General features: G+C 44.8%; 1 protein-coding gene and 1 long non-coding RNA gene across 3 annotated transcripts in view; one reads left to right on the top strand and one right to left on the bottom strand.

Moving 5' to 3' along the window:
- The first annotated feature begins 4311 nt into the window (after positions 1–4311).
- Positions 4312–16435, top strand: part of Slc1a6 (solute carrier family 1 member 6) — a 26507-nt gene continuing 14383 nt past the window's right edge. Inside the window, exons 1-3 of the mRNA XM_031349903.1 lie at positions 4312–4645; positions 11635–11837; positions 14039–14176. Of these exons, the coding sequence (XP_031205763.1) occupies positions 11642–11837; positions 14039–14176 (334 nt within the window). The 5' untranslated portion in view covers positions 4312–4645; positions 11635–11641. The remainder of the gene's footprint in view (positions 4646–11634; positions 11838–14038; positions 14177–16435) is intronic.
- Positions 7036–11755, bottom strand: LOC116076228. Of its 2 annotated transcripts, none has more exons than XR_004112870.1 (3): positions 11607–11755; positions 7727–8279; positions 7036–7225 (listed from the first exon to the last, which is right to left on the bottom strand). It is a non-coding gene; the product is annotated as an uncharacterized LOC116076228 (long non-coding RNA). The 2 variants fall into 2 exon arrangements; XR_004112869.1 differs by having other exon boundaries at positions 7727–7840; positions 11607–11751.

Below are 16435 nucleotides of genomic sequence, written 5' to 3'. Positions count from 1 at the left end.
CACAAAGGAATTAGCCTGGATTCTTCCATCTCAGCATTCAGTGCTCAGGCCTACCCCAAAGGAAGGTGTGCAGCTGTGCTGGGAGGGGGCTGACTGGAATCAGAGGCTGTACCACAGCAGGCCTTAGACACGGGCTCAAACCCCTGTGAGACTGTGCACTGACAGCCACTTTGAGCCCTTGCATATCTGCTAAGGAGTCCAGTATCCTCAACCTACTGGGAGAGAAAACAGGAATGAAGTATTTACCAAGTGTGCAAGATGTCAGGAAGGCCCAAACTAAGTCATTGGGTAATAGTATTCCAATGCCAGTAACTATTGTCCTCACATTAGCACTACTACCTACATGACTATTAATACAACCATCAAAATATCAAAATGTTGACAGAATCAGTAATATTGTTGAGCCAATTCACACAGAAGGCCGAGACCCAAGGACCTTACTCCTGTTTACATGGTGACATTCTGCACTACATGGGTATTTTGTCATCATTTTAAAGTAGTGTCTAATACCGAATGTGCTTGGAGGTGATGATTTTGGTTAACAAATGGGGTTTGGTATGACAGGTGTTCAGTGTTTAAATACCTTGTTGTGGGGCTGGCAGAGATGGCACACACACACACACACACACACACACACACACACACACACACACACACACACACAATCTGTATTGCTCTTGCATACCAGCACTAAGTTCTGGCAGAGATCACCTGTAACTATAGCCCACAGGATATGATGCCCTCTTCTGGCTGATGCAAGTACTGCACTCATCCATATACACCTTCACTGCCTTTTACACGTCTTTAAAATAAACAAATATTGGAAAAATATTGCGTTGAAATAGTTATCTTAAATATCAAATGTTCTTTTTCTCTATTCACCAGATTTTTTCTTTTATTGAGGGCAGATTCATGTTATATGTAATAATCACTTCAAAGAGCATCATTTTGGTATTGTTACCTCACCTTATTCATGTATTTACCACATTGGGTAGCTATCACTTCATCTAGTAACAGAAGTCTATCACCCTAACTGCTCCCTCTGCTTCAACATTACTCCCACTGCTCTCCCCTGGCCCCAGGCCACCACCCATTTTCTCCCGTGTTTATGGATGGATCCACTCTGGTTCTCACCTTACTGCTTATATAAAGGTAGAGCCTTGTGATCTACTAAGTTTCAGGAACTTCTTGAGACTTGTGAATTGTTAACTTCTTTGTTAATGAGCCTCATTTCAGAACTTGTTTAATTTTAAAAAGTCTTTCTCTAGGATACACTGTCTTAACTAAGAAGGAATTGTGTTTGTGCCTATGGAATCCCAAGATGGACATTGGAAATGATCTTCCAATTACTCTTCTACTTTATTCATTGAAGCAGGGTCTCTCAATTAAAAAAAAATATGGCTAGTCTCCTTACTTAGCTTACTCTGGAGATCCTCTTGTGTTTACTTTCTGAGCCTGGACTTAGAAATGGGCTGCCATGTTCATCTGACATTTATTCTTGGTGCCAAGCTCTTTAATTACCCCAAGTCACTGTTTCAGATGTTGGATAACTGGTGTGTACAGAATATGATATCTTGGGGAAATAACTTTAAACATGAAATTCAGTTATGCTGCACACACTTGATACACATTGTCTGAAGGCCATTTTACATATGATTTTTCTTTTGCTTAGAGGAAAGTTCATACTTGTAGTCTAGTCTGGCCTTGAGCTTGCAATCTTCCTGCATCAGAATCCTAAACCCAGGCATCACAGGTGTGTGATGCCATGCCCAGCCTGCAGTATTTTTAGCTCCTCTGAGTTTTCACTGTGGCTTGTCACATATGATAAGGTGTGAAATCTCTATCTGTGGTATCACATAGATCATGTAAGGTTTGGATACTGGATTTTGCTCATTCTGAGCTGCAGTTTTATTCTGCTCTGAGATTCCAACTTACACTGAACCTCCTGAGCTCCTCTTGGCTCTGCAGTTCCTGAGATGTTCTTTGTTGATAGATCAACAGCTTAAGCCTTAAGCACAGGACAACAGACATTGTATCAGAATTCCAGAATTGGGTATACAAAGGCAGCTTCAGTGCGATTTTGATTTTGCATTGGAATGTGTTAGGCAGATCGAACTTAGAACCACCCTGGTTAGCAAGTGTGTTCAAGGACCAGGGCCAGGGTTCCATGCACAAAGATTAGAACTGGGGTGCCACTTTTGGCTGTGCTGCCTGAGAAAAGTTACTTAACCTCTCTGAGTCCCTTCTGCCATGTCTGCCAACAGGGATGGCAATGCCTACTTTGTAGGGCAGTGCCCTACAAAGATTACAGTCAGAGAGCGAAGCAGAGGGAGTCTGGAGGAGGCAGGGATGGCTTTAAAGTGTGGCCTGGTCCTACCTACATCTATGGCAGCTCTTCATTTAACCTTAGTCACATCTTAGCTTCACTTGCAGGATTATTTAAATAGACCAATGTCTAGGTTCCATCCCAGGCATGTGATTCAATTGGTCTGAATTTCAAACAGAATCAGAAGTTTTATCTGCCCAGGCTGGGAGGCAGTGCCTTCTGGACACGACAGGGCTGTTGACCCCATGAACTCACAGCTGTTCTGGCTGCCTGCACAAGATCTAGCCAGAGAGCTCCCAAGCCCCAATCCACACGGACAGCTGATGGCTGCTTGGGGTGGGAAGGTCAGTTTTCTTAAGGAGTGTGGTCCCTGGTAGCTTGGCCATGCTCCAGTGGACAGCCACACACACATCCCTGGTAGCTTAGCCATGCTCCAGTGGACGGCCACACACACATCCCTGGTAGCTTAGCCATGCTCCAGTGGACGGCCACACACACATCCCTGGTAGCCTGGCCGTGCTCCAATGGACGGCCACACACACATCCATACAGAAGCATCGATAATAGGAACCAGGGGGTTAACAAGAAGTGGTCATGAAGGTCTGCGAAGAGTTGGAAGGAGGATATGATCAAAATACATTCTATGCATGTATGAAATTCTCAAAGAATAAATAAAAACATCAAAAACCAGTGACTCCAAGTTCTAAATATTTTTCTGCAAATTTGATCATTTCATTCTTTACAGGGGAGTAAAATTTCATTGTGTAAATGTCCTGCATTGTTTTTATTTGTTCAGGGGTTGGTGAGCTTTTGGAATGATTCCACATCGTATCTGTAGCCACACACCTGATTTGAAGATCTCTGGATTGATAGCCAGACTCGGGGGTTGCGGGGTGGGTGGTGGGGGATAGAATCCCAGTGAGGTTTTGATTTGGCATCGGAATTTAAAAATGTTCTCCTGGTGTTTGAAAGGTAGAGCTAAGATTGAGAATTGTTAGCAAGTGTGTCCAAGGATTAGGGCCCGGGCTCTGAGTACAACAACTGGATAGCTCTGAAGGCTGTGCTATATTGTGAGTACCTGTCACTTTGTCTGTAAACGGGGGTGGTAATGTGTGCTTAGTATGGCTATGTAAATGAAATATAACTCAAGGAATCTTCCAGATACATGAGGGTGCCATCAATCATTGCACAATAACAACAACGAGTACCTATTGGCTATACTACTACTACTGTACATGTTTGTGTTGGTGAGCTTGCCATCGCACATCTGTGGAGATCTGGTGTTGGTTCTCTCCTTCACCATTATGTAAGTTCTAGGAACGATACTCAGGTTGCCAGCCTTGCCCTGCAAGCAGTAGGCCATCTAACCAGTGTCTCTCAGGTTGATTTTTATTATCCCGCTGGGGTTTATGCCAAACTCTGTAAAGAGGCTCAGTTCTCAGAAGAACTCACATGCTGGAAGCAGCCAAGTCAGTGTCATTTGAGAGGAAAATGCAGCTCCACAGTGTCTCATATACGCTGCAGATAGCAAGGGATACTATTAATTACAACAGTAACAGCAATTATGAAAGGTTCCATTTGCACAGCGCTTCACGCTGCAGAGAGCGTTTCCACTGTTCGCTTTACTTTCCTCAGCTGTAATTTTCTCTCAGGTCGGCCGAGTCACCTCCCTTGTTTCAGTGAGGAGGCCAGGCTCAGAGAGGGAGAGGGGCTGGCCGAGAGGGACACAGCAGTAAAGTGGCCAAAGCCAGAAAGGTGCACCCAAGGGAGAGGCTGGCCAGCGAACCCACGTGGTGGCTGTGGTCACCCGACACTGGCTGTCTTCCCTCCCCCTGCCTCAGACCCACGCTGAGGACGTGGGCACTCTCTCAGCCGTAACAAGGCTGGGTACCCCGTACACTCCAGGGGGCCTGCTGGCCTCGGAGGACTCGGGAGGGGCAGGGGGCGGGCTCGGAGGCGCGGCTCGGCGCGGGGGCGGAGGCTGTGCAGGAGAGACCGGTCACCCCGCCCGCCCCTCGTCCGGGAGCTCCTGAGCCGCTGAGGCAGGGGGACATCCCCGAGGGGGTCCCGCCCCTCGCCCCGGCCCCGCGCCCCCCGCGCCCACGTGAGCTCAAGGCCAGCCTGCAATCCTCCGATTGCAAAGCGCATCCCTGCTCCACGTCTCTCCCTCTGTCTTCGGGTCCCCAACGCAGACACAGCGCGGGTCCCTGGCGGGTCCCTGCGGACCCGGCCAGGCTCTTCCGCGGGTTCTGGCTTCTATATCTCCGCGCAGCGCGCAGGCCGAGGCGCGGGCAAGGCGGCCCCGCTGACCCGAGACTGGTGAGTGGGACATTTATCCTGAGCGGGGTTGGCTCTGGGTACGAGTCAGACGGGGATCCCCTGTGCACAGGTCTCCACTTTCTCATTACCTTTCTCTCCTCAGCTCTTTCCAGTCCCTTTACAGGTGCTGAGCCTGCTGCCTCTGCCCTGCCACCCTGGTGAGTTTCCTGACTCTAGATCCCTGGGTCTCCTTCCCATCTCCCGAACAAACTCCCCATTCAGCAACCTCAACTCCCAGGCAGTCTTTATTCCAGTACTGAATCTGATGCCTCTCCTATTTCTTTGGCTGGACTCTCTCTTCTCTACCAGGGGTTCATAACCCAATTCCAGACGTGTCTGCTGTAGTTAAGACTGACCACCATTCCAAGGGAGCTGGCTATGGAGATGCCCTCCGTGTGCATGGTTGTATTGTGTTATTTATTTTTGAGTGCGATTGCTTTTCTAAAGAGGTGAGTGTAGCTAAGTGTTTGAACGTTTTGAGTTTTGTGATCTCAAGTGTGTGCTTGTGTGCCTAAAACTTCTGCGAACATCACTGTCCATGGAGCTTCATTTGCATGGGGTACTTGTGCTGGAGGCTCAAAGTGTGTGGCTTTGAGTTTCATGGTGTGCATGGTTGTGGCCAGTGTGTGTGTGTGTGTGTATGTGTGTGTGTGTGTATGTGCGCGCGTGCGCACGCGCGCGTGTATTTCTCTCTGTGTAGAATCTGTATGGCTAATGCTGAATGTATGGGGTTGGTTGTACTTCTGATGGTGTGTGAGAGGTTATGTATCTTCTGGTGTGCATGACTGTAGCACAGGTTTGTTTGTGGGGAGGAAATATGTGTCTGGCATGGCGTATATGGATTTGCAGTTCTGGAGGGTGTACGTGGCTGTATGGCTGAAGAGTTTGTGTGGGACTGCATGTCCATAAAGGGGTACGTAGGTGTCAGTTGCACACAAGGCTGTATTCAAGAGAGTGTGTGGTTTCTACCTTGCCTCTTACCCTTTGGTCACTCACTCCTCCAGGTAGTACAGTGTCAATATACGATGTTATATAAACAAAGGATCTTCCTTTAGCCCTCCACTGTGCAAGAAAAGGCCCTGGAGATGTCTTAGTTATAGGCCCGAGGATGGAGGGAGGAAAGAAAAAACAGGCCATTTAAGCTTACAGCCTTAGGGATGGAGAGATGGCTCAGTGGTAAAGGGGACTTCCCTGTCTTGATTGTCAGTTTCATGGGCTATAGTATCCTCTTCCAGCCTCCACAACAAGCACCAGGCATGTTACATGCAGTCCACACACACACACACACAGAGTACACTATTCCAGGCTGCATCAACAAAGAAAAAGAAAACATGAAAAATATAAGCGAAAGATCTTTTTTTGTGTATTCTTTTTCTAAAGGTTGAAGCTCTCTCTCTCTCTCTCTCTCTCTCTCTCTCTCTCTCTCTCTCTCTCTCTCTCTCTCTCTCTAGCTCTCTTGCTCTCCCTCCCTCCTGCTTTCCCTCCCTCCCTTCCTCCTTCCCTCTTTCACTTCCCCCTCACCCTCTCAGTCAGAACAGCTCCCTATGTAGCCCAGGCTGGCCTGAGACTTGCCATTTAGTTGCTGTTTCTCAAGTGCTGAGACTCCCACCATGCCTGGCTCACACACATCTGTTTTTGGATGAACCTTCTATCTTAGGATAATGTCTATTTTATGGAGTTGGTGATGTTCCAACTCCATCTATAGCCAATGTATGCTCACTGTAAGAAATGTACATTTCTTCTCCTGAGGGGCTTGTTAGAACACACCATGGCCCCTTTTAATCTTTTGGGGTCTTTTTCCCTATTGCTTTCTGGCCATGATGCTGGTGGCCCCTAGCTTTGGGTATCAGCTCTATAGTGAGACAAGCCCTTGAAAGTTCAACACTTGTTTGAGCTTTATGAGTCAGAAAGGCCTTCCTGTCCACCTACCCCCATCTCCAAAGGGTGGATGGCATAGTGGTGGGCCCATTCTTGATCTCTTTACCTTGCAGAGGTTGGGGATCCTGGAAAAGGTCATTTCCAGACTAGGTAGCTTAGGAGACAGGGGCCAAAAGAGGGTCTAGAGCCAGGAGAAACCAGAACAATTTAACTCCCTTGATGAGAAACCCCTGAGAGCTCCAGGGGCCCAAGAACTCCAGGAAGGGCCAAGTGGAGGATACTTTCAAATCAAGTACTTTAAAATGTTCTTTAAAAACACTTATTACATTCTTAGAAGCATAAAAAGGTTAGTTTTCCTTAAAGCAATTTCTCAAATGATTAATGTTAATTTTCTAAGCTAGGCACAGAAATTCAAATGCTGTGTGGTCTTATTCATGTGTGAGCTACAGATCATGACCTTGAGCAAATAGAGTAGAATAGTGATCGGGGAGACAGAGCAGGGCAGGCTGATGATAGTACTCAACAGTTTATTCTTTTATAAAGGATTAGAAGACAGCCGTTTGAATGCTCCCAGCACAAAGGAGTGCCAAGTGTTTAATGGGGATGGGAGTGTTGGGGAACTTGATCTGGCATCCTGCATTACCTTCATGTTCTGGAAGATTTTACTATGCCCTGTGAGTGGGAGCAATTATCCAGTGTCCACTGAAATAAAAAAAAAAAGGGAAGAATGAACTAGTGACAAATCACACCTGTGTGAGGTTACAGTGATCTATGTGGGTGTAGGAAAGGTGTGGAAGACAGCTTTGCATTCGAGCTCAATCCTGTATCTGCTGTCTTTCTGCTTATTTATTTAATTTTTTTAAAAAAAATGTCAATTACTACCTACTGGCTGTCTTTCCCCCGCCAATGTTGGGATGGAGCACAGGGTCTCATGTACTCTTGATGAACAATCTACCCGTGAGCCATACCCTTATTACCCCAGCACACATTCGCTTTTAATAGGCTACTGTCAGCCGTGTGTGTGTGTGTGTGTGTGTGTGTGTGTGTGTGTGTGTGTGTGTGTGTGTGTATGTGTGTGTGTGTACCCGTATGCATGCACAATGCAGTCAGGAGACATCTGAGGGAGATAGTTCTCTCCTTCTGTCATGTGGGTCCTAGACGGCACTCAGGTCATCAAGCTTGGCAGCAATCCCCTCTACTCACCAAGCCATGTGGTCCTCTCCACTCCTCACTTTTGTAAAGTTAGAGTCACTTTTGTAAATTGTTTTGTGATCTCTATTTCAGCAACTTGTCCTTGCCACTGCAGCCTGAAAGCAGCTGCAGAAACACAATGACTTGAATGAGCTGTGTGCTAATACCATGATTAAAAAATGCCAGCCAAACAGACATCAGGCCCGACTTTGCTCACAGACTATCACATGCCAACTCCCTCTGATTTAGATGTTTTTAGGTCTCTTAAACTCCGTGGGGACTTTGTTCCAGGTACACATTCCATCCTGGATAGACTCTGAAACCCCTGTATGCGCAAGTCTTTTACATGAAATGGCATCGTATTTGCGAAGGACCCATTCTTGCTTTATTATATATTTAACTCATCTCTACATTACTTTTAGGGCCTAGCACAAGGATACAAGATGGCTCAGTGGGTAAAGGTGCTTGCCATCAAACCTAAAGTCCTAAATTTAATCCCTGGGACTTACATGATGGAGGAAGAAAATGGACTCCCAAAAGTTGTCTCTGACCTGCATAGGTGCACCTACATATATACACACAGATACACACAGACAGACAGACAGACACACAGACACAGTAAATAAATAAATAACTCCACCTAATACAACTTTAATACTGTGCATACAGTTGCTATGCTATATCGTTTAGGGAATGGAAAAGTCTGTTCATGTCCAGTACAGGTGCAAATTAAATAACTTTACCAATTGATTGAGTGATTGATTTTTTTTTTTTTTTGGTGCAGGGAATTAAACCCAAGCCTTTGCACATGCTAATCTCATGCTACCATTAATAAAACAAAACAAAACAAAACAACCCCCAAAACCCAAAACTGCTGGAGAGATGGTTCAGCAGTTAAGAGTGCTCGTTGCTCTCATAGAGGACCCAGGTTCTGGTCCCAGCACCAACCTGACTGCCCACAATTCCCTGTAGTTCTTGTTCCAGAGGATCCAATGCCCTTTTCTGGATTCCATGGTCACTGCACACACGATACACACACACACACACACACACACACGCATGCACATGCAGTTAAATACTCATACACATAAAATAAAAATTATTTTTTCTTTTTAATTATGCATATTTATGTGCGAGTGTGGACACACGAGTTTAGGTTCCTTTAGGGACAGAAGAGAGATGGATGTTCTGGCCGTAAGCTGCCTCTCCAGACTTACCTTTGAGGTTTTTCTTTTCTTTTCTTTTCTTTTTAATTCATTGGTAGGGCCAATGAATTAAAGACAAGAGAGATGGCTCAGTGGTTAAAAGCACTGATTGTTCTCCCAGAGGTCCTGAGTTCAATTCCCAGCACCCACATGGTGGCTCACAGCCATCTGTAATGAGATCTGATGCCCTTTTCTGGTGTGTCTGAAGACAACTACAGTATACTCATATACATAAAATAAAAATAAATATAAAAAACCAAAACCAAACAAGTATGTAAAATATTCATTGGTGATTTCATGTACACATAAATGTATATTTAGGTCATATCTACCCCTCCTTCCTTTCCTTCTTCAACTCTTCTTGAATCCCCTCACATTCTCCTCCTAACTTCATGTTGCTACCTCCTCCTCTCCTTTTCCCTCTCCCTTTAAATAATCTACCGAGTCCACTCAGTGCTTCCTCTATGCCCAGGAGTATAAGGTATCATCCACTGGAGCATGGACAACCTACCACCAACTGCACCACTGAAGAAAACTACCTTTGGCTTTTCCCCCAAATCCATCAACTGTCAGTAGCTCTTTGAGCTAGATGTGAGTGGATTGGTTAACTTTTTTTGATATAGGGTCTTTCTAGGCAGCCCAGGTTAGTCTCGAACTCCTGTTTCCCCTGTCTCAGCATCCTGAGATGATGGTCTTTACTCACTGAACATTTCCATCCAGTGTTGCTTGAATCTGAGGACGTTGATTTGTGGATTGGCAGAACCAGCTGTCTGGACTGTACAGCATGGCTTGTTGGGCAGAGAAAGGAAAGAGATAAGGGTCCACACTCCTATCTGGTTTGGACTCAGTTGAATGCTCTTGGGATTCATGGGTTACTCCGAGTTATCATTTAGAAAGTGGGGATATGATGTACCAGAGAAGAGGGAGTGACTGCCTGCTTTCTGTGCAGCTTGCAGTCCTGGGTCTGTACACGTTCAGAGCAAGGTGGGAAGCAATACTGTGGCTTCAGGGGACCAGTCCGTTTGGAGCTTTACACTGGAACCAGAGCTTTGACCAGCAGGATGCAGGGCATGGAAAGCCCTTACATGCATGGCCTGTCTTTTGGAAATAGGTGGATAACTTAGACAGATAGGAGGGCAACCATCTCAGTTGCCACTTGGGTAATGGCAGCAAAACAATGATGAACCAGTTGAAGGCTGCACATGGTGATGCATGCCTGGAGTCCCAACTACGTGGGAAGCTGAGGGGATCAGTACTGAGAACTGAACCTAGGGCCTTGCACATGGCCAGCCAGTATCCTACCACACACACACACACACACACACACACACATATATATATATATATATATATATATATACACACATATATATACATATATATATGTGTATATATATATGTGTGTATACATATATATACGTGTGTGTATACACACATATATATATATATACACACACATATATATATGTGTGTGTGTGTCATATATATATATATATATATATATGTCATATAAGCGGGCTGGAATACACACACACACACATATATATTTCAGTCCTCTTCAAAAAATAATTCCACTTTCATCTTTGATTTTTCATATGTTGTGTGTCTACATGTGAGTGCAGGTGCCAGTGAGGCCAGGAAGGGGCACTGATCTACTGGAGTTGGAGTTGTAGCAGTTTTGAGCTACCTGATGTGGGTGCTGAGAGCGGAACTCTGGTCCTCTGCAGGGACAATATGCACCCTTAACCAGTGAGCCATTTTCCAGCCCCTGCCCACTAGCTCTATTTTTAACCTTTTATTTTATTTTTATTTTTATTTTTATTTTTATTTTGAGGGTTCCACTAAGTTGCAGGTGCTGGCCTTGAATTTGTAACAACTCCTTTTCCCCAGCCTCTGTAGTAGCCCGTATTACAGGACTGTCCGCAGGCTGGGTCAAAAGCCACAATTTCTAAGCTGTTTTGTAACTTCAAAGTGTTTTTTTGCTAAACAGATTGGCAGGTTTCATATTTACATGCTTTTTATTTAACTTTGGAAACTACAACATCCCACCTTGGATACCTTAAAAAAAAGTAAGTCAATAAGGTTAAATAGATACTGGGCAAGTATAAAAAAAGGGATGCAGAGTCTGAGGTTTCACTTCAAAAGAGGTTCATGAACAAGCTAAGCCCAGCTACACCACCTTCACCCTATTGCTCTCCCGGTCATGAATACAAAGTAGCCACATTAATTGGCTGCCCACTGTTTCCCATACACTTGCTGATGTTGTTCCTGTGCAAGTCGACTGTGGGCATCTTCAGGTCCGACACCCAACTGTTGTGGTTTGTAGGACTAGTCTAAAGGCACCCTTTCAAGAGCTCTTCATGCAACTGACATTCAGCAAAGACTTGGTCTGAGCGTTGCAGCAGCCCTCTGTTGCTTGAGATGTTCTTAGTGAAATAAAGGAGAGGCTGGAGGCAGAAAACCTTAAAGGTGTGCAGCATTTGTTTTCCCCCCTACCCTGTGTCTAAGCATCCACTCTGGTGTATGGGTTCGAAGGCCTTAACCTTTTGCTGGTAGGGCCTGAAAGCTGAATCCCATCCGGAGCAGCGTCCCAAGCACTCTCCTCTGACATCGCCCCTCCCCTGACTTTTGAGCTGCAATGCGCATTCCTTTACCCCACCCACTCCTTTTCCGGACTCCTCCCTCACCAGGTCTGGTTTCTTCTGTCCCCCGCAGAGACGCGATGAGCAGCCACGGCAATAGTCTGTTCCTGAGAGAGAGCGGTGCTGGCGGGGGCTGTCTGCAGGGCTTGCAGGACAGTCTGCAGCAGAGAGCACTGCGCACGCGCTTGCGCCTGCAGACCATGACCAGAGAGCACGTGCGGCGCTTCCTGCGCCGGAACGCCTTCATCTTGCTCACAGTCAGCGCTGTGATCATTGGTGAGCTCTGCTTCTGGGAGGCGGGACTTCTGTTAACTGTCCCCTTGCTGTCTCCGGTGCACTCTTTTCACAAGCCTCCCACTCAGCGCTCCTGAGGACGTGTGCAGAGAGGGCATACGCATAGACAGACACAGTTGCACGAACACGACGTGATGTTACATGTGTGGGTATGTGCACAAACAAGGACCCTGCACAGACATGTACTTTACGCCTGCACGCAGAGAAAGATGCATGGTGCATCTTTAGAGATTCAGACACCATAAACTGCACACATGCACAAATGTACAACTATCCATCATACATTTATGAGATTGGTTCCGGCAAACACTACCCCATTTTATATAAGAAACGTGATGATTTGGGTATCCGGGGATTTAATGATTCACAAGCTTTTGTTATCTGTGGATGTTCAAGTCCCTTAAATAAAATGGGGTTAGTTTTTTATATAGGATCTGTGGTTATATTGTTTTCTAGGTTACATGTAACCTAAAGCAATGTAACTGCTAGTTAAATAGTTGTAGTATTGTATTGTCTAGGGAATATAGATAAGGGGAAAAAAATCTCTAACTGTTCAACAGACACAACTTAAAAAATGTGTATATTGTATAAAATAATTCATTATGACATCTTCATGTCTACACACATGCTTTGATCACATACTTTTTCCTTCACCCCCTCTTACCTAATTGCCCCCTGCTGGCCTTTTCCTTTCCTCAAATGCTTTTATCAGATACAATAGTTTTTCCTTTAAAGGTGTCCATATGTTTGATTATTTTGATAGTGTGGGATCTAAGGATACCAGAACTAGCTGTACTAGACTTTGTGAACACTTTCCTACTCATATATCCATTCACATCTACATACTTAGGAGTCTAATTGCATATGTACCTCCATGTTTGAAAGTGATAACACAGACACACTCCCAAAATGCATGCACTTATCTTTGTATATGAGCCCACGTATTCAGCCACACTTTATGCTAACAACTGAATGTACACTGTCACATATACATGCGTATGCATGCATAAATAGGTGGAGACATATAAATTTGCCTACATTTTATAGTATATACCTTTGTACATTTGTACAGTTCATACACACATACACACAAGAATGCACACACACCAATGTACACACAGATGTACACAATGCACACATATATCCATGTGCACACAAATGCACACACACCCATTTATACAAATACACATCATGAACCCATATACCCATGCTCACACAAATGTATACACATATTCACACATACACATTAACATGCATGCCCATGTTCAACCATATCCATGAATACATCTGTAATAATATTTTTTAATTTAATAAATCCTGTTGGTGTGTTCGTCTCAGTGGTTTATGTTCCCGAATGGAACACACACACACACACACACACACACACACACACACACACACAGAGCCTTTATATTTTAATATGACTTTACCAGCACAATGGATGGGCCACTGTCTGTCTAAGCACCATGCAGTTAATCCACCTCCCGCCAATAATCCTGAGTTATTACTTACTAAAGTCTATATTCTATCTTGGCTACCCTGGACCGATGTGGGCAGCCCTCTATGCTGCGCTCTCCTGGTTCCTTCACATGATGGCCATGCTTCTGTCCTGCACTCTTCTCAGGCACAGTGTCTCTTCTCTCCTCCACTATCTCCCAGCATGACAGATCTTCCTTTTTTCCTAATCCCAAGCCCAATTCCAAAAACCTGCTTCTGTCTGTCCTTACCAGCTACTGGCTGTTGGTTTTTCATTTACCAATCAGAACCACCTGGGGGCAGGTTCCCAGAAGGTACAGACACTGTATAAGCAGTTTTGGGGTCCCTAATTAACATCACAATACAGGCAGTATTAGGACAAACCCACTACACACCCCCATGTACACACAGATCCATGCACACACAAATGTACACTCATACCTAGCACACACATAACCATGCAAGTACCCACGCACGCACTCATACAAATACATAGCCATGCACACACCCTTTACACATCCCCACACATAGATGTGAGCCCTTACCCATACACATACAAGCACACACCATACCCATGCACATAAATACACACCCTTATAGAATATTCACTGCTCACTCTACCACACCCTCTTTGGGATGGATGAATGGACCCTGCTTGGGATTGGGATCCATGGTTCATTCCATGAACCCTTCCTTTCTGGTTCTAGGTGTCAGCCTGGCGTTTGCCTTGCGCCCATACCAGCTCTCCTACCGCCAGATCAAGTACTTCTCTTTTCCTGGTGAGCTGCTCATGAGGATGCTGCAGATGCTGGTGCTACCCCTCATTGTCTCCAGCCTTGTCACAGGTGAGAGCCTAAGCCCTTGTGCATCTCCAGGACACACCCAGAGCCCCATTTTGAGAAAAGGTCCAGGGCTACTCCAATCATGGGAGCCCGTTCCCGACTCATTAATTAAAGCCATGCCTAGGTCTTGCTTATGTCCTGCTGTCATGTGAACCATGCATCCCAATTACTTTCTTGTCTTTTTCTCCCCAAAGTGACATACCATCCTGCCAGAGCTCAGTTTTTTAGAGAGAAAAGAAAGACTGGAGAAGCGGGAATGGTAGCTGTTATATGGGGTAGATCAATAAAAGGTGGCATGGGGGTGACCATGTAGGAGGTGAGTGGGGTGGAGGACGTAGGAAGGGAAGGGGCTGTGGAAGAGTTATGAGGCACCTTTTCTTTTAGATAGTAAATATTTTTGGCTTAAAAGGGTCATCTGATCTTCATTGGTTCATGGAATAGAAAAGGAACCATAGGCAATATGTCAACAAATGGACATGTCTGTTATCCTAATTTCATGTATATTGTTGCAATAAAATACTCGATAAAAAAAACTTAGGGGAGAAAGGGTTTATTTTAGCTCACAGTTCCAAGTTATACTCCATCATTCAGGAAAATTAGTGTAGGTACTTGAAATGACTAGTTACATCACACCCACAACCAAGAACAGAGAGAAAATAAATAGATGCATGCTTATTTGTATCAAGCTCTATCTCTAAACATATACAGTACACAGTCCCTTGCATAGGGAATTGAACTGCACACAGTAGGTGGGTCATCTTTTCTCAGTCAATGAAATCTGGACAACCTCTCTCAGACATGCCCATGGTCCAGCTGCTCTAAGTAACCCACCATTGAGTCTCTCTTCTTAGTGGTTCTAGATTGTGTTGAGAACAATTAGAACTATACCTACCAGTTGTATTTTAATAAAACTTTACAAAAGCAAATAGTGCTCCAGATTTATCCACAGGTGGCATTTAGCATCCCCTGGGGTTAGGGACAGAAATAATGATCAAGGCTTAAAACGTTGGTTTCCTAGGTTGGGTTACTTAAGAAGCCAAGCCTGACATGAGGATCTGGTCTCAAGAGACTCATCAAGGGAGAAACCCATTAGGAAGCGAGGGAAGCAGGGCAGGGTGAGGAAAGAAGCTAAGCGAAGATGTGTGTTCACAGGAAGGCTGGTCTCTCAGTGTGATAGCATTGGGTGGGGCTCTCTGAAGTGTGAGCAGCATCATGAAGCTGTCCTTCACCTTTAATTCTGTTTTCATCTGAATCTCTGCACTAACCGGTTGTTGACTATAGCTGACTCTGGGGCCTTTCTGGAGAAGGAAGCTTCCATTCTGCTGGGGATTGTTCTTACGGGAAGGGAAAAGTGCAGGCTCTTAGTATCCCTAAATGGTTGCATTGACTGGGAAGGGCATGTAGCCAGAGCATGAAAAGTATCCAGGCAGAGAGTGTAGAAAGAGGTGAGGTGGTGGGACGTGATGGTTGAGGTGGACTGTGGGATGGAGACTTGAAAGTTTGTAATATTTATGGTGCAAACAGAGATCAGTGGAGGGTTGAGTGGGAATTGGAGGGTTGGCTTAGAGTAGAGGGGAGGTACTGTGTTTGCTGGAGTTATTTGTAATAAAAAATGGAGTGGTATGTGCTAATGTATGTGTGCCTCTCTACCATGTATATGGTAGTGAGAGAATTGATTTTGAGTCAGGTCTATGGTGCTGGCCCAGTTACTCATCTCTCGAGTAGTATTTTTATTTAAAAATATGGTTTTAGCTTAAGATACAAAAACTGAATCATCCTTTGGTTGACCTATCAGGGGATTGGTTCCAAGATCTCTATAGATACCAATACCTGAGGATGCTGAAGTCCTTTCTATAAAATGCTGCAGCATTTGCAGATGACCTATGCCTCTCATCCTGTGTGCTTCACATCATCTCTAGATGATGGAGTATATCCAATACACTGTAAAACTTTATTTCAAAGCAAAACAAACATTTATTTACTTTTATATATTTATCTTATTATTATTTAATCATGTGTCTAGGTGTACACCAATACAGGTGCCCCTGAAGCCCAGAAATAGACATTAGATCCTTTGGAATTGGAGTTAGGACTGGTTATGAGGCACAGAATATTTGTACTTCTGATGGGATTTGGGTCTCCTGTAAGAACAGTATATGCTCCTAACTACTGAGCTATCAGACTATCAGACTAGCTTCCTTTTTCATGAACCACCCCATTGTTAGTGCAGTGTATATGTATGTATATATATATATATATATA

Source organism: Mastomys coucha, unplaced genomic scaffold (genome assembly GCF_008632895.1).
Source record: "Mastomys coucha isolate ucsf_1 unplaced genomic scaffold, UCSF_Mcou_1 pScaffold4, whole genome shotgun sequence".
Taxonomy (NCBI): Eukaryota; Metazoa; Chordata; class Mammalia; order Rodentia; family Muridae; genus Mastomys; species Mastomys coucha.
The sequence above is the reverse complement of the archived record's forward strand: the minus strand, read 5'-3'. Positions and strand labels throughout refer to the sequence as shown.